The sequence below is a fragment of the Leptidea sinapis genome, chromosome 6 (assembly GCF_905404315.1).
Source record: "Leptidea sinapis chromosome 6, ilLepSina1.1, whole genome shotgun sequence".
NCBI lineage: Eukaryota > Metazoa > Arthropoda > Insecta > Lepidoptera > Pieridae > Leptidea > Leptidea sinapis.
The window spans coordinates 6740469-6764108 of NC_066270.1; the positions used below are offsets into that span (position 1 = coordinate 6740469).

General features: G+C 36.4%; 2 protein-coding genes and 1 long non-coding RNA gene across 4 annotated transcripts in view; 1 reads left to right on the forward strand and 2 right to left on the reverse strand.

Annotated features, from left to right (window-relative positions):
* Positions 1–3379, forward strand: part of LOC126965113 (tubulin polymerization-promoting protein homolog) — a 32080-nt gene extending 28701 nt beyond the window's left edge. Inside the window, exon 4 of the mRNA XM_050808578.1 lies at positions 1–3379. Within this exon, the coding sequence (XP_050664535.1) occupies positions 1–189 (189 nt within the window). The 3' untranslated portion in view covers positions 190–3379.
* LOC126965102 (type 1 phosphatidylinositol 4,5-bisphosphate 4-phosphatase) lies at positions 3367–19496 on the reverse strand. The gene is made up of 4 exons (XM_050808565.1): positions 19347–19496; positions 18927–19096; positions 16324–16533; positions 3367–12559 (listed from the first exon to the last, which is right to left on the reverse strand). The coding sequence occupies exons 1-4, from the start codon at positions 19387–19389 to the stop codon at positions 12272–12274; spliced, it is 711 nt and encodes a 236-aa protein (XP_050664522.1). The 5' UTR covers positions 19390–19496; the 3' UTR covers positions 3367–12271.
* A 2201-nt stretch (positions 19497–21697) lies between these two features.
* LOC126965155 (uncharacterized) lies at positions 21698–23199 on the reverse strand. Of its 2 annotated transcripts, none has more exons than XR_007729474.1 (3): positions 22887–23199; positions 22579–22751; positions 21698–22463 (listed from the first exon to the last, which is right to left on the reverse strand). It is a non-coding gene; the product is annotated as an uncharacterized LOC126965155 (long non-coding RNA). The 2 variants fall into 2 exon arrangements; XR_007729475.1 differs by having other exon boundaries at positions 22579–22724; positions 22887–23198.
* Between the last annotated feature and the right edge of the window lie 441 nt (positions 23200–23640).

Consider the following 23640-nt stretch of genomic DNA (forward strand, 5'->3'; position numbering starts at 1 on the left):
CTCACAAAGTCCCCGGCCGCTGCAACTGTTGACAGATTGACAGACACGTCAAAGTACACTGGCTCCCACAAACAGAGATTCGACGAGACAGGCAAAGGCAAGGGAATAGCAGGCAGGAAGGACCTGGTCGACGGCTCTGGCTACGTCACGGGTTACCAACACAAGGACACGTATGGGAAGCCGCAGTAAATGCAACAAATGTCTTCTTTCATAACTTCCATAATTAGTTATTTATATAGGCTATATAATCATTAATATAGGCAGGCAACAAAATGAGAACAAGTTTAATGATATTTATCACACAAATGAGATACGAAATGTAACCAAGATACAATTAGAACATTCAGTATGTACTCATTTACTATCAGGCTCATTGAGTGAACAATCGTTAACTTACACTTGGTTTCTATAGTGAAAACCTAGCTTTACTTTCGCTCTCCTATCTATACCTTATTAATCAAAATTTAATATCATTGGAGTCTATTAATTTCCATGGTCTAAGGCGCGTCACAGACGGCGATGATAATATATTGTTACTTAACAGCTAGCAAGATATATTTTCATACTAGCTGACTCGACAGACCTTTTTTTTATTTATTTATGAAAATAAGGGACGAGACGAGCAGGACGTTCAGCTGATGGTAATTAATACGCCCTACCCATAACAATGCAGTGCCGCTCAGGATTCTTGAAAAACCCAAAAATTCTGTGTGGCACTACAATTGCGCTCGTCAACTTGAGACATAAGATGTTAAGTCTCATGTGGCCAGTAATTTCACCAGCTACGGCGCCCTTCAGACCGAAACACAGTAATACATATTACTGCTTCACGGCAGAAATCGGCGCCGTTTTGGTTCCCATTATGCAGTTGGCATCCTGTGAAGAGGAGCCTCGTACTGGTTCCTTCCATTTGCGAGGAACTTCTTGTCTCGCACAGACATTTTGCGGAATCAATTACCGCCTGCAGTTTTTGCGAACCGATACGACTCAGGAGGCCTATTACCAAAATCGACAGCCGAAGTTTCGGACCGAAACGAAAGAACGACGATCTTCAAATTAAATCCTATTACCAAAGTACATCGGATCCGAATATTGCGGACGGATTTCGTTACGGAACCATAGACTTAACCATAAAAGGTGAAGTTATTGTTACGATCATAATAATGTCAAATAACGAAAAAGTAGATGTCACGTGAATTTGGGAATAAAGGTAATCGTGAACTTCGGATCCGAAATACTTTCGTAATGGCAAAATGAACGATCCGTCAACCGAAATTTCATATTTCGATTTTGGTAATAGGGCTCCAGGGACCTTCAAGCATAGAACATGCTCCCACCTCCACCCCCCACCAAGCTGGTAACGCATCTCTTGATCCCTATCACGGTTGACTATGTCAAAGAGGATGTAAATACGACTACGACGACGTAATAAGAGGCGGGAAAGCCGAAGTAAAAATTGAAATTTAATTTAGTATGAAACGTGCAGTCATTTGACATAAGTTTCAAATAGTAATATAGTCCGGCTAAGTTTGAAAGCGATAAGTTGCTTACGACGTAGTGGATTTCGCCTATCTCCGTTTTTTACAAGATTATAGCCGTCATCTGTCAATCTATCAATGACTGTATGTTTCATACAATCGGTTTTTTCTTAGAGAGTTTCGCTAGGCTGAGGTATGTCTGCGTTCAGTTTGTATTGGTCTAATGTGAATTGCTTTATACACGAATACACTGAGTTTAAAATTAATGACTGCTTTAGAGATCATAGCCGTCTGTGACACCCATTATATCAAGCGGAAGCGTATCTTGTGGGTTTGAAGAAAACTGCTGTATACCTGTAGGCATTTTGACCTACTTTTAATCTGCTGTCGTTGACGTACCATAAACAACTAGACTCCTAGAAGGGTCATCAAAAATGCCCGAGCGATGTAGTATATACGTATACATTAACTTATACAGATAACATTAAAACATCATTCAAATTAACTTCTTATATCGATGTAGTAATGTTTAAATTGTAGACGCTCATAAGAAGCTCGGACGCGAACACGAGGCAAGAACATATGAAAAATTGCTAAAAATAATTTAGCCACTGAAATGTATTTAGCAAAATGATTAAAAACGTCAAGTTAGTCAATTATGTTTAAAAGGATACTTACCTTAAATACGACAGTCCATCCTTTTTCAGTTTTGATATGCTGTTACTTGGACAGTTTTTCAGTGAACACTTTGTCATTGCGTGGCGTTGTATTCAAAGCGCGGTCGAAACATAACTGAACAAAAACTCTGCCTAATAGACGCGTTGGCAGAGTTCTGCTTCAGACAATTATTGTGTGTGATTGAGTCAAGTTGCTAATCGTACGTTAATGTCTTTTCTATAATTCGTCCCTTATTAAAGTATTAGTATCTATATCTTATATCATTCCTCTTTTGTAATCAAATACTGTAGGTATCAGTGATTGAATCACAATTATAATGTTATATTTAAAAAATCTCCATGTACTATTTTTTGATCTAGTCGTATGTAGTTTTAGAATAAATTTCAGTAATAATTTAAGGCATGAGAGTAAGGCCTTAGATTAAGAATTAGACTCCGCTGCGCTCCAACTAGATACCGTACTACCTGAGAACAATAGCTTTTTCATTGCGGCAACTTTATATTGTAGTGTATATTGGCTATTTGTAAAGATGCGTGTGTGCGTGGCATCTTGACACTCAATGGCATCTTTTAAATTTTGTAACTTATCTACTGTTCGTCACGGACGAGTAAAAAAAGAAGGACTCCGTGTCACCTTACATAACAGTGAAGTACCAAAACAAGCCGGTAAAGGTGTAAATACAAAGCCCCACGCACACACACTAGCATAAAGGTGCTTTACTTTCTTATGTCACGGTGCGGAGACAATCTTTTTGTAATCGTCCGTGCTCTTCGTATTATTTTCATTTGTCATTGAAATATGAGATCCCAGTGTCTTTCTTATTTTGCTGTAGTATTATTTTAATAAATATATACTACGCAACCCGGCATTTTGGTTTCAATTATTAGCAAAGTTTAACAGAACATGTGGCACGTCAACGTCACACATTGTTCCAGACTGGCTCGAGTACGCCCATTTGAGCGTAGTAGTAGTTGCCACACTCTGCGACTACGCCTGCGGTATCTAGTTGGAGCGTAGCAGAGACCATTCCTAATCTAAGAATGACATTTTATAAATTATTTTCTTACCTTTCGACTTGTCAAGCGATCCAAGACCTTAATGTACAATGTATAATTTAATGTAATATGTATTAATTTAGCGTTTACATCACTTGTAGGTTATACTTTTTTTTAATGTATCTAATATATAATTATCGGTAAAATAAAACACCTTAAAGTTTATAAGCATTTTCATTTCAACCAAGAAACAAATAAATACATAAATCTTTAATTTATTTTAACAGATCTTCAAAAATACTTGAAGCCGACTGTCGTTTACAATTATTAAATACAGATTTAGATCCAAAATAAACAGTAAAAATAATCCGATTAAACACAATATTATTATGAATGTAGGTATGTATCACTTACACAAAATAAATTGGAAAACAAAATTTATTAACGATGCGGGCCTCGAAACCGCGACCTCTCGCGTTCCTTGCGAGCGCTCTTCCACTGAGCCAACCGTTCGAGTGACTTATCGTTGATAAATCTTGTATGTCATGTTCAACTCTCAGGTTGTGGCTTCAACTGCAGCATCTACTTTATAGTTGATAACCTGCTCAACCCCAATATTTGCATATTAGGGAATTGACTCAAGATTTTTTTTAATTTTTTAATTGTTGCATAAATTAGAGATACCAATTACTTTTCTTAAAAGCTAAACACATAACTTGTATGAAAACTATAAAGGCATGTAATTAATTAACGAGTAAATACTAATCCTATACAATAAACATAATTGATTAAATGTGATATCAATACTAAATGATACTTTCAAACTATTTTTGAGTATAATACAAAAGAAAAGAATCGATACTATAATAATTTGTCCAGTAGGTAGTAGTCCTACACAATGGACTTATTATATAAAATATTTGTTTTTTATATTAAGGTTACGAGACCAGAGCTGATGGAACCTATTATTGAATACTTAGATCCTGTATACGTCTAGATAGACTATGAGAGTTGTGAAAATGTTGAAAATTCGAAAAAAAAATATTGAGGGTGACAGTTAACCTCTATTTTGAGCAATGCACGCATAAAATGCTTCACCTGATTCCTACCGCCGAATTCCACTTTCGCACGACACGCCACAAGTAAGGATATCATCCCCACCATCTGGATGTGTTGCGGTCCTCCACAGTGCGCTTTCAAGGAGCTTTCTTTTTATTTCTACAAAGCTGAAAGGCCGGCAACGCTCCTGTGATTCCTCTAGTGTTGCAAGAGTGACGGTGATAACTTAACACCAGGTAACCCGTACGCTCGTTTATCCGCCTTTCCATAAAAAAACACTAAGTGATAACATACAAATCGCTAGTGTAACACATAGCTTGTCACCTGGCCTGTTTTCATCAGTTGTCTAGCAGCAAGAGGCTCTGTCTAGACGTATAAATTATCTAAGATTGAATACATTTTCCAATTCCGCCAGAAATAATTATGACGAGACAAATCACAGTCGAATGAAGTCATGAAATTATGACACATACAATGTATACCTCTACATCGGCATCCACGATTGGCTTAGTTAGTTAGAGCGCTGGGACGTACCCCGGGAGAGACACTATAATTAATCCCAGAATTAAGAAGAAGAAGAATAATACCATACAGCTGAAAGCGTACCGACTTTTAGGCCCGTTTTCCAGCTGCCAAATGTTGAGTATATCTGATTTCAGAGAGAGTAAATAAAGAGTACCGACAGAGTAAAAAGAGTATCATTCATTTAAATTTGAAAAAAAGTGTGTGTGTAGGTACTTATGTATGCACGCAATAAGTTATACTTCTTTGGCCTAACGAAGCAAAAATCATTAATATGATATTTTATTCCTCGTACTTTTCTACGTTTTTAGAAAGAACAATTTTGTCTTCCAAAGATGGCTTTGACCATTAATTATTAAATAATGAATAACGGCTGTACGGGCTTGAACCCTTTGCCTGTCCTAATAATGGACCAAGAAACAAAAAAAAAACGAATGACGCAAACGTCAGAAAATTTTATGAACCAACTTCACCCTGTTACTTCTGTGTTACATTGATGCGCGCATCTTAGAATTTCACTCTCATAATTTTTACATAACGCGCCTAAAGAAGTATAACTTCAAAAACATTTTTTCCTTCAACAAGCTGTCATGTTGACATTATATTTTGACATAACTGATTGTGACTGCGTTCAGAAACACCCGAGTTCATTAGTACCATAAAAATTATTTCTCTTTTTAATTTTGTGTTAATAACTAGCATATTATGCCAAGAACTCAGATTTGTAAATGTATAAAAGAGTAGTTGTATGTACTGACATGTACATGACATAGAGGTTACGTTCCGATATGCACTGCGAGCACTGCGACCACTGCACAGTGCTATCACTGTAGAAAAATTCGTTCCGTTATGGACTACCAGTATACTGCCGCAGTACCCTAGGGAAATATTATATGACGTCATAAATCGCCGCCATATTCTACTGTGAGCACTGGCGTTTTCGAGGTAAGGTACTCGCAGTACTTTGACCACGTGATCAGTCAAAACCACTCGAGTGCTTATGAGTTTTATAAACAATACCTACAGTTTAATCCCAAATATTTTTAATTTGACAGTTTTTTTTAATGAACTGGAAAACTTTAATACACTAATTTGAATGCTGCGTCAAAAAATGCGGCTGACAGTATACGGGATTGCGTTCCGTTTTAAATAGTAACCAGTATAACTGGCTATAAAGGAACGGCTATACAGTATCCTAATTGACGTCACACTGTACAGTGGTCGCAGTGCATATCGGAACATACCCAGAGTATAATATGTACTCTATTTTAGAGTATGGTAATCCTATGTCAATGATCCATGTTCATATACTGTCATTTAATTCTGTATAACAGTGTATAAAAGAGACATCTAATACACAATACATTTATCTGATTATAAAAAAAAATATTGTACGATGTATTTCACATTTGGATTTTGCCATAAAAAGAGTTCTTTTTACTATGATTTAAATAACAATTAGTTATAAAAATCCGTCATATAAATCAATGGTACCACGCTACACTACACTATACATCGTTTTGCAATGCGTTAATAGATACATGGTCTCGTTTAACACCAGGCAGACCAACGGCTCATTCCCTTATAACTCTCATTTAAATAAATACATTATATAATTCTTTTAATCTCATTCGCAACTGTAACCTAAAAGACTAAATTTCTCTATTAATTTTATAAATTAATTTATATATAATAATGTGAGAAACATTCCTGAAGCAAAATGGCTTCAGTTTGTAGAGTACGACCACAGAACTGTTACTAAATCAGAAACTGACCGGAAATTTACCTATGTGAGCGAGACGTAACAAACATTATACGCGAGAGAAACCCACTGGCGGTAACAGTTCAATGACCGAAATTCCTGCTTCGTGACATATAAAAAAATTTAGCTGCGCATTGGGGTTTAGTTTCGTGAGTAACAAGATTTTTTTTTTCTTGTCTAATGTCCGTGTCGCGGTGTTTGTTGCCAAACTTTTTTGTAGATTTGTATGAAATTTTCGGCCAATCGGCCAACATCTATTTTGATACATCTAAATCATAGGTTCTCAACATGGACGATAACGCCCCCTTGTGGGCGTTTGAGATTTTCGGGGGGGCTATAATATAATACTATATACTATAATATAATATCTTACGTTTAAATATAATCGTGGCAATAGCTGTTTTAAATTCGCGACAGATGCTAAGTAAAATTAAGATGGACGGTTCTAGAAAAAAAAATATTCTCAAAGCTCACCGCCCAGGTGAGCAAAATAAGGTTGAGAAAGTATGATCTAAATGAGAACGGTGACCCACCCCAAAATATTTTTTTCATTGCTTTGACAATCTTTTTTATTTTTATTTTATTATGATTCAGCATTAGAAAGTACATACAACTTGACAATCAAATACAATTATGGTCCTACGACAAACTTTATGTACCTACAATATATTTGGTATGTCCGAGAATCGGTCGTCATCTATTTTTATAACCCAAAAATTTTCTTTTTTTTTATTACTTTATATGGCAACACAACGTTTGCTGGGTCAATTGTCTATATAAACACATGATAGTTCACTCAATATGAGCCAATCGCGAGTTGAAATCGTTGACCAATTATAATTCGTATTATATCTATAATTAACCCATCTGCGATTTACGAATCAAACACATTGACTATATAACTCTCCAAATATATTAAAAGTCCATGATAGTGATAAATAAAGGTCTGTTCAAACTGAGACGAATAACGCACGCGTTTTAGAGTAATTCGCTCGCTCGCTTAGCCTCTCAAACTGACGCGACTTCCCGCGTGTTATTTTTGGTTCTTCAGTGGAGAAACATCATGCATTGTGAGATCAAACAATCCCGTCGCGCGTCCCGCTCTTGTTTCGCTTCAACTCGAGCGACTACCCGCGTCAAATTGAACACGTCCATACAAGTTAGCTGACACAATCGGCGCGAGCGACTTCCGTCACGCGTCCCGCGCGTTATTCGCCTCAGTTTGAACAGAGCTTAATTATGTGTCCAATTTACCCTGTTTCAGTAAATACCGAAGTTAACATAAAACAGTTTGGAGAGCTCTGAATAGGAGTTGTAAAACTGCGATGGTTACAAACAAAGACATTTACGGCCATTCCCAATATTCAGTCTATCTCGAGTTGTGGCTTACTTGAGATAAAAATCGTAACTATCCCAATAAACTTATCGACGATAACTCAAATTACGGCCGTTTTCAAAAACCAATTTATCCTTAGTTTAACTTACTAGAGGTAGACAAATCTATCCTTTTACGCCTACTTTACACTACTTTACATTTCAATAACCTATTGACAGATAGCATTGGACTATAACTATATTGAACATAACTATGGATAGATAAGATCTTCTCTTTATAACGGTGACAGCTGTGTATCCGTAAGTTAAACTAAAGATAGAATAATAGAAGTTATTGAAAACGGCCGTTATCCGTACAAGCTGTATAGCTTACCAGCGATAGAAGATTGTATGGAAATTGCAACAGTGAACTGGCGATAAGAATGACTTATCGAGTATATTGGGATTATTGACAGCTGATTACTGACAGTAGAAGGTAGTAATTTATCTCTATCTGTATATAGTATATTGGGATCGGCCGTAAGAAACTAGACCAGCGATCATTCGGCTTCATATAACAAGCCAATAGATGGCGTTACTATCAGACCTTAGTGACTGCACTCAGGTAAAAACACAAACTAATTATTTATGATAACAAATTTTTCATTGTATTACTATATTTAAATACATAGTCAAGCAACAACTTCTAACGTGTGTTTTAAGTATATTTAATGCTTATAGTGTTACTCTAAAGATATTTCAAAAACAATAAACCGCGCCGGAACGACAAAAGCGCCCCCATTTATCGACACGACGCGGTTATTTCGAGGACAATTTCCGTTGAGTTTTATCGATAATTTTCTGCCCGTATGAAGAGTCAGCTTGCTATTAAGTATATGACGTATTTATTAGGTGTTACATTTTGTGTATTCCTATAAAAATTAACATTCCATATAATAAATTAGATATTTTTCACAGTGACAGGAGTCCTGTACACAAATTAAAAGATAATCCATCAAAATGTTCACGTAGCATCCTTACAAACAATGAGTTCAAGCTCTAAAGGTTGATGCATCCAATATACGATCATTTATATTTATACATTTAATTCTTTATTACTTTTCATGAAATAATTTATATTATTTAAACACGACTCATACTCATATATTGGATGTAGCACCTTACAAACTAATTTGTTGTGTTATTACAGCCATTGTAAAATACTCTAATGGAAAAGAGTGGCCGTTGAGTTTCTTATATGTTCTTCTCACGAGCTCAACTTTTTACAAACATAGTAAGACTATTTGAATAAAGTATATTTGACTTTGAAAATTTTCGGATATATTGGTCCTAGCAATCAAAGCAGTCATATATGACAACAGCGGTGGCATAAAGCCACAAGTTTTTAAAATGGCTGACGCGTAAACAAGACCGTGTCAGCTTATGCAGAGACCAATCGCAAATTCGCTTTTTTTTCGCTCGTAAAGTGAATATTCTAATAAGATTAAAACATATTAGTAGTTACATAATTATCTTCAGTCAGTAAGTGCCATTTCATACGTGCCGGGTCTCCGATACCGGCTGAACACCGGCGAGTATTAAAAATATTGAGCGTTTTTCCGGCACGTGTGGTAAGGCACTAAGGGCTATATATATTTCACCGGGACACGGTGGCGCAATCAGTCGCTGCTATCAACAAAATATATGGAGCTCTATAGGGAGTTACACACCTGGTGTCTCTTTCAGTGATCAGCTGGTGTTAAGTGATCACCGCCGCCCACATTCTCTTGCAACACCAGAGGAATCACAGGTGCGTTGGTAACGCGTTGAAGGTACGTATCAGGTCCCGGAAACACCGCACACGGAAGCTCATTCCACAGCTTTGTAGTAGGTGGAGGAAAGTCCCTCGAAAACCGCACTGTGGTGGACTGCCAATCCAGATGGTGGGGATGATATCCTACCTTGTGGCGTGTCGTGCGAAGGTTGAATTTGATGGCAGGAATCTGGTGAAACAGCTTTGGAACACTCCCCGTGATAAATGCGGTAGAAGACACACAATGAAGCGACGTCTTTACGCAACGTCAAGTGATCCAGCCAGATGACTCCGGTGTCTGTATGGTAGCTTACGAAAGTAACCTTAACCAGTCGCGCCACCGTGGTGTACCAGTGAAGTATATCCCTAAGTGTCAAGAATTCAGGAGTTCAGTAGGAACAGCACAAGTTCTACTAGAAGCTCCACAATAATTTCATCAAATTTAGATTAATAATAACAAAAAAAAATACATAAAAAATAGGAATGATAGCTACAGAACATATATTATTAATTATACCTACTGTAGGTAAGGGTGAGTACACATTACGCGCAGCAGACACGAGCCCATGTTTAAGCCGAGTTGACGTTCATTTGCCCCGCGAGCCAATATGTTGATTTAAATTTAGTAGAACGCCGACCCAGCTCGACCAGCCCGCGGTGGCGTGATCAATTCATTCTTGCAAACCAAATTAGCAATAACTTTAAGATTTCTGACACCTGGAGACTCCTATACCAGCCTGCAATCAGGGGCGTCTTTTTTTAATGAAAATAAGGGACTAGACGAGCAGGACGTTCAGCTCATATGGTAATTGATGCGCCCTACCCATAACAATGTCGAAAAAATCGTAAAGTTCTGAGCGGCACTACAATTGCGCTCGTCACCTTGAGACATAAGATGTTAAGTCTCATTTGTGCCTACCGCGTGCATACCATATAGGCAATTAGGCAGTGCCTACCTCGTTAAAAACCTACATAAATGAACTAGTATTAAAGTTGATTTAGTTTAATTTGTTTCCGTTATTTATAACCAAACTTTTATTGAACACCCACTCGTAAATTTTTTCCTTAGGCTAGACCCTAAAAATGAGAAAACTCCTAGGAATGGCATAAGAAACAGGGGAAGACCCCGCCAAAGTTGGGAGGACGACCTTGCCAAATTTGCAGGAGTTACCTGGAGTTGCCAAGTACAGAAAGGAGTGGAAAAGGTTGGAGGAATCCTATGCCAATTGGTAAACAGCTTAAGACTGATTTTAAGAAGAAGAAGAGAGAAGACCTGGATTTTATATAAGTTAGATATAAGATATTGTATTGTTTGTTTTTTGTTAAATAAAAGGCTTTATTATTTATAGAACCTAAATACCTACGGTAGGCAGTCTCCAGATTCGATACACAACTTCAATATTTAGATATCAAAATCTAGTAGTAGTCCAACTAAAGCGCAACTACCACTGTTGAAATCTAGAGTGGCATCCTTTATAGAAAACCAATGCACGGCCCCTGCCTGCAATACCTCTTTGGAGTATCAAAAAAATCAATTTCATATTCGCCGCGAGAGCCAATTCATCAAAACTACAGCGTCCCAACTGCGAGCGAACAACAGAAAGTCCATTAATGCACAATAAAACTCCTCAAATTTGTTATATTACAGCCATTATAAAATTCTCCATTTGATTGAAAAGAGTGGCCGTTGAGTTTTGTATATTCTTCTCGCGAGCTCAACTTTTTACGAACTTATGGTAAATTCAGTAAATTAAAAGAAATATTTGTAGTGACTATTCAAAAGAGCTTAGTTTTAGCCTAATTGGAATGCTATATGTCCTATGTCCGATGGTTTGCCGCGCGTAATGTGCACGCACCTTTATCGGCCGTTCCCAATATTCAGTCTATCTCTTACTTGAGATAAAAATCGTAACTATTGTTACTTCTGTCCCAATAAGGGACTACGCGCACTTATTCAGCTTTTGTCCATAGAAAACAACAATTTTGTATCGAGACGTGTACGCGTCGACTCAGCTTTCCGCGTCCATTCTGCTTTCGCGGCAAACTAGCATAAAATGAGGATAAATGTGTTTTTTTTATGCGAATGCTATAGAGAGCGTTCGGCGCTGTTCCGCCGCCGATGGTTCGCGACTCCTTGTCGACAAGTTGCGACCTGTATTGTACCTGCATTGATTTGACGTAATCATTATGCACGCAAAGATTAGCGTGCAGACGTGATTTAAAGTTCCGTACGCGGCTGATAAAAGCAGAGCTGTATAAGTGCGACCAAAATCGTTCACCGAAACGCGAATGGAGCTGAATAAGTGCGCGTAGTCCCTTAACTTGTCGACGATAACTCACCTTATCCGTACACGCTGTCTGTCAATGGGACGACATATAGCTTACCAGCGATAGAAGTTTGTATGGAAATTGCAATTCACGCGTCCCAATATAAGGCGATAAGAATGACTTATCGCCTTAGTATCGGTAGTAATTTATCTGTATCTGTAGTATATTGGGAACGGCCGTAAGTCAATCAGAAGAGTATATGTAAACAGAATATCATTTATAAAGATTAGGTACTTATATCATATAAGCCTATGTTAAATATGGAATCGAGATATTCACGTATATATTTTTACATTCTATTCGTATTATCACAACTGATCGCTTACATTCCGGGCTCGAGTTCGTATTTGCTCTCCTTCATGGTGAAGTAGTAGATGGACCGGCTGCCGAGGAGTAGTGCGAGGATGAAGGCGCCGACGTAAGCCACGTAAACGCCGCCTCCGTGGGTCTTCGCGGCGGACAAGGTACCGAGGGTCACTCCGAGGGCGATGGCGAATACTATAACCGCCAGTACTCCAAACATGACCCCCCGCTTGTTCTTCACCTTGCCGACTGAGGAAACCTTGCGGCAATGTGGGCATCGTACGGGCGCTTTCTTTAATATTTGATACTGAAATCAATAATTATGCATTAACATACGTTTATTATTAATTATTCAAATAATGGAGAGCGCTATGCTCGGAGTTTCCCTGCGAGATCGAATCAGATATGAGGAGATCCGTAGGAGAACCAAAGTTACCGACATAGCCCAAATCATTGCGAAATTAAGTGGCAGTGGGTAGGGCACATAGTTCGACGGATAGATGAAAATGAAAAAAAAATGAAAAAATATTTATTTCTGTAACAAAAATGGTACAAACATAATAGTGGATGTGACCTTCTATTAAGTGAGAAACACCTGTACCAGAAGGCCACGCTCTTCCATATCAATTAAAATTAACAGTACCAAAAACTAGGGATCACAAATTAGGTCTAAAAATATAAAAAAAAATTATACAAACAGGATGTCTGAGTGTGTGTGTGTGTGTGTGTGTGTATGTGTATATGTGTGTGTATGAGCAAGTGTGCATAGATAACCGTTGGGGCAGTATAATAAGTCCTCGAATGGCGACCACGTACCGGAAGACGTAGTGTTGGTAGGCTCCCTACAAGATGGATCGCCGGAATACGTTGAATGAGGGCAGCGCAGGACCGATCATCGGAAAATCTTTGAGGGAGGCCTTCGTCCAGCAGTGGACGTCTTCCGGCTGATGACACTAATAATGTGTGGACAGTATGGATAAAAATTCATATTTTCATTTGGCCTAATTCAAACGTACGATTTTTGGGTTCACATTTTTGCATTTTCTTGGCCGTGTCTAAACTTTAAGTTGCATTTAAATTTTATCCAAATGTATGTGTAATGTGCATGTTGTGTACGTAATTTATCTTATATACAAATATTAATTTGAATAGAAGATCAGCGCAAAATTTTAAACCACAAATATTTTTAGGATATATATATTTTTTTTTATAGTTAGGATTTCATCCCCACCATCTGGATGTGTGGCGGTCCTCCACAGTGCGGTTTTCAAGGAGCTTTCTTCCTCGTACCACGAAGCTGTGGAATGAGCTTCCTTGTGCGGTGTTTCCGGGACGATACAACATGGGTACCTTCAAGAAAAGCCCGTACACCTTCCTTAAAGGCCGGCAACGCTCTTGTGATTCCTCTGGTGTTGCAGGAGAGTGTGGGCGGCGGTGATCATTTAACACCAGGTGACTCGTTTGTCCTCCTATTCCATAAAAAAAAAAACTGTTTACAAATATGATAATATATTAGCAGGCCATTTTTTATAGAGATATGTAAAGGAATATGGAGGACAATAATTAGTTATTATTAGAATACAGACGAAACCAAGAGGCTTGTGAGGCAATAGCTATTTTTTAAGATAAACTTACAAGATTAGATTTAAATTAATAATTACTAATGTTATAAGTAACATCAGCTGATTACATACTAACATATATTCAAATTCAAATATTTTTATTCAAAATAGGATGTGACATCACTTATTGAAAGTCAAAAACTACCACCCATCCCAAAACGAATGCCTCAGACCTGAGAAGAATGGACACAACAAACTCAGCGTTTGTTTTAATCAAAAAAATATGTTGACAAAGTAATATTGTACAATTAAACTTATTATTTAATAGTTTAAGGGTGGTCGCTCCAACCCAATCTGTGGTATCATTAAGAAAGTCATTTATGTTATACATAGGCTGCACTAAAAGTATCGGGAATGGAATATTTCCACTGTTCCTGTCATATTAAAATCTTTTTAATTGAAAACTCCTTGGATTTAAAAATCGAATACCATTTATTTATTTAAAAAAAGATTCTCGGTCTTGTCACAAGGTCTTGTCACAAGGTCTTGTCAAACTTGTTTAGTCGCTGAGAAAATGGAATTGACTCGAGAAAATTCTAGAGCGATGATTTATTATGACTTTCGAAGTGGTTTAACACAAAAACAGTGTGTTGACCGGATGATTTCTGCATTTGGTGGTGAAGCCCCATCCAAAACCACGATTTATCGCTGGTTTGCTGAATTTCAACGTGGACGTGTCAAGCTCAGTGAAGATCCCCGTCAAGGTCGTCCAAAAACTGCAGTCACCAAAGAAAACGTTGATGCTGTGCGTAAGCTGATTGAGGAAGATCGACATGTGACATACCACGAAATTCAGGCAACTTTAGACATTGGCATGAGTCAAATACAAATAATCTTGCATGAACAATTAGGTGTAAAAAAGTTGTTTTCCCGATGGATACCGCATAGCAAATGCGTGTGAAGAGCAAAAAGCGGCTCGCTTTACTTGGTGCGTCAGAACTCTCGAAAGATTCCAGACAGGATCCTCAAATGCTGTATACAACATCGTCTCAGGTGACGAATCCTGGATATATGCGTACGAACCCGAAACAAAAAACCAGTCACGAGTTTGGGTGTTCGAAAATGAGTTAAAGCCAACAAAAATTGTTCGTTCACGGAGTTGTTGCATTAAAAATCCTAAATCCTATTACTCCACTGCTGAATATCTAAATGATCGGACAGCCTGGGACTAGATTGTGATTATTTTATAGCAACTGTACAATATTGTATACTTTTATTGAAAAGAGCGCAAAAAAAAAAGAATGCTGGAGAGTTTCTTGCGCCGCTTCTTCTCTCTCAGAGCGCCGTTTGTTTCCGAAGCGGTAGTAGTATCTAGTAGTATAAGAAATGACATCAAAAAGAATTCTAAAGGAATCAATTTTGAGAAAATAAATGCCTTTTTTTTTTTTTAATGGTGGCTACGTTTGTCTCCAAAACCGGCCATGTTGCGACTATTCCTCTTGAGGGACAAAGAACGGTTAATGCAGAATAGTATGCTAGCATTTGTTTACCACAGTTCGTTTCTGAACTCCGTAGACAGAACTGCAACCGCCGCAACATCCTCCATCACGACAATGCGAGTTCTCACACCACGCACAGAACAAAAGAGTTTTTAGAGCAAGAAAACATAGAATTATTAGACCATCCGCCGTACAGCCCCGACCTAAGCCCTAATGATTTCTATACTTTCCCTAAAATAAAGAATAAATGGCGTGGTTCGAGATTTTCATCACCTGAAGAAGCTGTGGACGACTACAAAACGGCCAATTTGGAGACCCCAACTTCCGAATGGAATGGTTGCTTCAATGATTGGTTCCATCGTATGGAAAAATGTGTCAAATTTCGCAGAGAATACTTCGAAAAGCAATAAATACATTTTTAAATAGCAATGTTGTGTCACTTCCTTGATTCCCGAAATTTTCAGTGCCGCCCTCGTTTTTATCACACAAATGTTTTTTAACAATTCTTTTGAATAGCGTAATACTTTAGTTTTGAACATTTTCTTGGATCTTGTTGTAAAAGCATATACATCGCCCCACAAAAGACTTACTAACTCGACTTGCCGAATAGTAGGCATTACAAGTTTATGTCTGTTCTTGTGTTAACACTATGGTTATGACAGTTTCTATCAAATTCACATAAGTGCCTGTAAACATTCGTAACATTGTCAATAATATATTGAGATGCAACAGTCAAGAAGTTAATTTCTTTGAATTTTGCTCTCAATGATTCTTTAAGACCTATGTTATAAATGGTGCGAATAGCCCTCTTCTGCAGCACAAATATTGTATTAATATCGGCAGCGTTGCCCCATAGCAATATACCATAGGACATAATACTATGGAAATAACTAAAGTATACAAGTCGCGCCGTATCTAAGTCAGTTAATTGTCTAATCTTTATAACCGCGTATGCTGCAGAACTAAGTCTATTCGCCAATCCTTCAGTATGAAGTAAACATTCAACAAACCAAGAAGGTATCCTGGCAATGTCCACAGATGACCCTTCGCATACCAGGCAGAGTAGGCACTGGAGGAGTGACAGGTGATGGAGCCAGGTTTATGATCCTCTTGCAGTTAGCGCGGGGGCAAGCAATGCGCTGTGATGACGACTTGCAGATGAGCAAGCAGTTGCAGGGGCAACGAACATATTTCTTGCCAGGTGGTGCATTCCTGATGGGCTGAAATATATTATATGATATATGAGCACCTCGAAGTTCTGCAGAAGGAGTTTTGGTGCTGCAATGTAGTGTAGTGATAGTTTGCCGTTAATTTTGGAGGCCCCTTTGCACAGGATGGCGGCTAGATAATGGGTACCACAACCGCGAATACTGGGCAAACGAGACTTAACAATTGCCGCTCAGAATTTTTGGATTTTTCAAGAAACCTGAGCGGCACTGCATGGTCATTACCATGCCGTGCCGCTCAGTGGCTGCCCATTGGCAGGGCGCATCAATTACCAACAACTGAACGTCCTGCTCGTCTCGTCCCTTAGTGTCATAAAAAAAAGTAAAAGAGTGTTATAATTTTACTTTGTTGAATTGTCAATTAGATAAGTAATGTATACAAAATGATAGTACAAATGATGTTTACCACTAATACGATTGTAAAGTTGATGTATATACAAATACCAGGACGTTTAGCTGATGGTAATTGATACGCCATACCCATTACAATGCAGTGCCGCTCAGGATTCTTGAAAACACAAAAATTCTGAGCGGCACTACAAATGCACTTGTCACATAAGTTGACTTGAGACATAAGTTGTTAAGTCTCATTCGCCCTGTAATTTCACTAGCTACGGCACCCTACAGACCGAAACACGGTAATGTTTACACATTACTGCTTGACGGCAGAAATAGGCGCCGTTGTGGTACCCGTAATCTAGTAGGCATCCTGTGCAAGGAAGCCTCCAACTGGTAAATACTGTATTTTAAATATTTTGTAGTTATATAGTTCTTGATTAAAAATAAAGATGCTATCTTCATCTCTGACTCCGAAGATACAGTTTTAACTAGTTTCGGGGTCAGAGGTCTTTTAATATCACTGCAAAACCAAATTTTCAATGTTCAATGTATTGTTACAATTAGCGATAGAAAGATGAAAATAATTGGTATTATGTAATAAATATTGTACATTTAGTAATTTAAGTTATTTGCAGTGAGTGTAAAAGAAAATGAAATAAAAAGTATTATTATTATTATTATTATCTTAAATTAGAGATTGGTCTCCGCTGCGATCCAACTCGATACCGCAGGCGTAGTCGCAAAGTGTGGCAACTAATACTACGCGCAAGTGGGCGTACTCGAGCTAGAAATATGAGTGCGACACGTTCCACTAAACTTTTTAATAATTGAAACTAAAATGCTGGGTTGTGTAGTAAAAATAATACTACAAGAAATAAGAAAGACACTGGGATCACATATTATCAGTAAGTATTTTGTATTTTATTAATTTCAATGTAAAATAACAGGAAGCATACATAAAAAATTTGAAAGATGCCATTGAGTATCAAGATCCAAACACACAAGCATCTAATAGTTGCCCTAATAAAAACGCTTATGTTCTTAGGTAGTGAAGTATCTAATATACCAATCCCTAATCTAATGTTGCTATTTTAATTAGTTTTCTATATAGAATGCAACATATTTACAAATACCACAGTTTTTTTATGGAATAGGAGGACAAATTAATGTACCTGGTGTTAAGTGATCACCGCCACCCACATACTCTTGCAACACCAAAGGAATCACAAGAGAGTTGCCGGACATTAAGGAAGGTGTATGCACTTTTTTTGAAGGTACCCATGTTGTATCGTCCCGGAAACACGGCTAATAATTTAATTTATAAATATCTATCAAAAAGATATTATATAGAAAGAAATAAAAGACACCCAAACTTATTAGAAATGAATTTAATAGCTAAAAAGTTGGCTTTCTCTTCCATTACAACACTTTTTAAAAGGTAGCACACACTTCTTAAGAATATCAAAATATTGGAAGCTTACCATAAATCACTAAAGTTTCTTAGTAGAAGCCCTAAAAGGCTTATAATAAGTAAGTGGGAAAAAACAATGAAAATAATGCCCTAAAATTAATTTCACATCAATTTTATCAGAAATCTTAGGCCCTAGCATCAATATGATGATATAGGACATTCTAGAGAAGTTGAATTCAACCATCATTCTTTTTAAATTTATTATCTGTAGTGTAAGTTATAATGAAATTCATACTTATTTATTTTAGATGTGTGCCATCTGTACTGTCAATGGATGTGCATCATAACAGGATAACTATATTTTTCATAAAGCCTTTATGTAAAAATCTTTTTTTTTTTTGGGTCAAATTTGTATGTACATACATTATCCTGAATATCATTTCAAAAACTTAAATAAACTAGAGATTGTTTCAACTTTCGAGTTATTTAATTCTTGTATTTACAAACTAATAAGTACTTAAATCATTCATGATTATAATAACATTAATAATTACAGTTATAGGTATTTTAGATGTAATGTATGTTTGAGGATATATTAGAGGATGAGATATAACTACAATGCATTATTTGTACTTACTGTAGCTTCATTGCAGTCAGAACATTTTACAACATGCTGTTCCCTTTTACCAGATATATCTATCATAGCCTGACAGACGCGGCACGCAACCATCGGCATGCCTGCTTGCTGATAGGGCGGCGGTAGCTCATCAGGTCCGATCGGCGAGATAGTGCTGACATTCTCCTCCTCTGGTAACAAGAAACCACAACCTTGCGTGATATCTATACCTACGTAACTAGCTTATTACAATAACAGGTCTTCTATTACCATTACGCATAAAAGGATTACACAATATCAACGAGTCAATGGTTAGATATAATGCTTGAAATCATTCTAAACACTGTACTGTAATGTTTAGCAACAAAAAACAATAAATTTAGTTGAATCATCGGTTGTCATAACAAAATATTATAGTTTAAGAATGTATTATTAACTCACCATCCCGCAACAAAGGTTGATTTTCATTTTGACTATCACCCATTATTATTAGACTATTAGCAGATCAATTAATATTAAATAATTATTAGTTTGATCACTGAAAATAAAACACATAAATTGTTTTAAAACTAATAGAGTCGCACAAAAAACTACCAAAGTAAATTTGTCAATGTCAATTTCAATTGCCAATAAAATAATGCCATTTTTTTTTAGTTTATGGCCTGGTAACGAGATTGTCAATGCTCTCCAATGATTAATAAAATTTTGGATCTGATTTAACTTAACGTGTAGTTTTGGTATAGAAATATTGTCAGTTGAATTGTCTCACACTAATTATATAAGGATAAATGAATGATATTTATTAATTTGGGACAAAGTAGCAGAAAAGTAACTGAATTTCGAAAAAAAATATAAAAATATTATAATGTATTCACATGTAAACATCACAACAAGACCACTGCACAAGCTCACACAAGAAACTACAACCTTAAATATGGACATTCTGTCCTTGCTAAAATAATGACACATTTGATAAAATATTTAAAAAAATTAAGTTATTTTTGACAAAGTAACATTGGCTAACACAGTAACACGATATTATTTTTATTGTGACACCAGTGACCAACCCGACAGATCCATAGTTTGGAAATTCATTGTGCTTTTGAATTGACTTCAGTTTTGACTGCACGTTTAAGTTCTCTTTGGTTTTGACCACAGAAGTCACAGAACCCACAGAAAGAAAAAAAAGGGCGGGAAACTTAAGATCGGTCGCACGTAATTTTAATAATTTTTCATTTTATTTTTAAATTTCATGTAAATATTTAGATATTTTGATCAGATAAGTTGTAATTTGTATATATTTTAGTAGTTAGTTTTTATTAAAGTGTTAATTTGTGTAAATTTCATCCTATTGGTAAGTCTTCTTCTTCTTCTTCTTCACTTTTATATGATATGATGGACCCCCCGGATGATCCTGGGGGGACAGCCCCTGATATAGGTCATGTAGTGACAATATCTAATAATGACGAAGGTAGCACGATGGATACAGATGGTTCTGTGTCTCAGACATCTAGTGGCCGTAAAAGAGTGTCAGCTCGACCCAGAATATGCAGACACTGTAATAAAAGACGACGAAAACACCGTGGTGATAAAAAGGATATTAAGGAAAGTGATTGCAAATGTGTAGACATTAGTGACAAACAAATTCTTTCCAAAGTCGATTCCTGCAATAATTCTTCTATAGTAGTAGAGACCATACAAAAAAATAACACAGACACTCCACAACAGCCACAGCCCCCTGTTGCAAGGCTGTTATATAACTCATTAGATGCTGCTCCTTTTGTTGTACACATTCAGAAACAGTATTCATCTCCCGATGATAATGTTACTTTACATCCAGTTACATTTGGTCGTTTTCTCAAAAGAAATTCTATTAAAAATATTGTGAATGGAAGTTTAAAAAGGATAGGCCGGAATAGGTTATCTATTTCTTTTTCTAAGTACCAAGATGCAAATGACTTTGTTGAAAACAAAAATTTGGAAAATGAAAAATATAAGGCTTTTATTCCATCATTTTCTGTGAGTAGAATAGGAATAGTCAGAGGAGTACCAGCTGAGTGGTCTGAAGAGGAAATAAAAGATAATGTTTCTGTTCCTATTGGCTGTGGTCCAATCATAAAAATTAGGAGAATAAAACGAAAGATGATGATTGATGGACAAAACCATCTTAAATATACTGAGTCTGTGGTATTTACTTTTGATGGACAGTTTTTGCCTAAACGAGTATATATGTGCTACACTTCTCTTACTGTAGACTTGTATATATATCCTACTATTCAATGCTACAATTGTTGTCGGTTTGGTCATGTGAAATCTCAATGCAGATCTAAACCAAGATGTTTTAGATGTGGTCAAGGACATAGTGGTGATAACTGCTCTGTTCAAGATGATTTTATATCTTGTTGTTTATGTAAAGGTTCCCATATTGCAACTGATAAAAAATGTTTAGAATATGAAAGACAAAGAGCTATAAAGGAATCAATGGCTAAAAACTGTATTTCCTATTCAGAAGCTTCAAAGATACATCCATTTGTCTCTCGAATTTCATATGCAGATACATTACTCTCATCACCTAACATCACTCCTAATACTTTTCCAACCCAGCATCAACATTCAACACCTAAAACTATAAACAATACTTCATATAAAAAAACTGTTTGTGTTAAACCAAAGCCTCCACCTACACTTAGCAAAGGATATGACAAATCTGCTCACCAAGAAATTTTAAGGGATTTTAATATTCCCCAACCCTCTAATGGATGTGCATTAATTAACAAAGAAAATGAAAATCCTTTGGAATCCTCAGTAATTGATTTAATTATTTCTCTTATAAAATCTCTTAGTCAATCGAATGAATTTTCACCGTCCAACGCTGCCTTATTAGTTTCTGCAATTACTCAAATTTATAAACCAAATAATGGACAAAGTTCTTCAATGGAATTGTCAAAGCATCACTCCTAAAAAAAGTGATCTTATTTATTTATTAAATAAATATAAACCTTATATCTGTGCTCTTCAAGAGACATGGTTGAAACCAGGATCTTTGTTTAAGATTCGTGGTTATTCATGTCTCAGAGAAGATCGTGTGGATGGGCATGGCGGAGTAGCCATGCTTGTGAAACACCCTCTTTCCTTTTCTCTCTTCTCTATTCCTTCTCACAGTAATGATTTTTCTATTATTGCTGCTTTAGTTGAAAATATCTGTTATGTATCTATTTATATACCTCATCCTTCTTCTGCAATCTTAAATGAAATTAAAGATATTATTTCCATTCTTCCGAAGCCTTTTATGATCCTTGGTGATTTTAACTATCGCCATGAATCCTGGGGTTACTTATCTTCTAATAGTTATGGTAACACATTAATAGATATATTTGATTCAGTGAATTTGTGTATATTAAATGATGGTCGTCCTACACGACGTTCTCATCCTGACGAGGGCCCAAGTGCTCCAGATTTAACAGTCACTACACCTAATCTTGCTTCTTCTTTGTCCTGGGATCCATTACGATCTACTTTTGGTAGTGATCACTTCCCACTATTATTATCATTTCCAACCTGCAATAATAACAATAAAGTATTACATAAAACTTATTCTCCTCGTTTAAAATATAAGCTTAATGATGTTGATTGGGATTTATATAAAGATCTAATAAAAAAACAAAATTATTACACTTCCAAAAATTAATCCAGGTACAGAATCGCAGTGTGCAGATTCTTTAGCAAGAATCTTTATTGAGGTTGCCAATGAGATATTTCCAAGTAAAAATAGCTCTTTGGGTTTTATTCCTTCTCCTCCTTGGTGGGATAACGAATGTACTGAGGCAGTAAAGAGAAGAAAATATGCTGAAATTACATACTACTGTCAATGTTCCACTAATGAGAATTTTGAAATTCTTACAAAGAGTATGTCAGAAACTTCAAAATTTCTAAAGAAAAAGAAATTTGATGGCTGGAAAAATTTCTGCTATTCAATATCACCTGATGTCAAACCATCTCTTGTATGGCAAAATATAAGAAGGTTTAGATCTGCATACAAAGATTCATCTCCAAAATCAATCCCTTTTCATTTAGTTAATAGCTTTTTAGATAAATTGGCTCCACCTTTCGTTCCTAAAGACTTAATAATTGGTTACCCTGTAATAAATATAAATAATGATAACTGTTTTGGTTTAAACAGTATATTTTCTCTCACTGAACTAAAAGGTGTATTGTCTCATGTTAAGGATTCTGCTCCAGGACTGGACGGTATTCCGTATTCCTTTATCTCTCATTTAGATGATGATGCTTTATTTAATTATTTATCTCTTATAAATTCAATAGTGACATCTGGTAACATCCCCTCCACGTGGAAACGTCAAGAAATAATTCCCGTACTGAAACCTAATAGGTGTTCTTCAGACCATTCTGCCTATCGCCCAATCGCACTTTCTTCTGTTTTGATGAAAATTACAGAACATCTTATAAAAAATCGTTTAGAATGGTTTGTTGAGCATAACGGTCTATTATGTGAATCCCAATTCGGTTTCAGACGTGGGAAAAGTACTATTGATAGCTTAAGTATATTCATTTCTGATATTCAATTATCATTTTCAAATAATAAATCAGTAATAGCTGCGTTCTTAGATATAAATTGTGCCTATGATAATGTCGTAGTAAGTATTTTAAAGAGTAAGCTTTTACAACTTAATATACCTCTGCTATTAACAAATTTTATCATAAACATGCTTTCCGA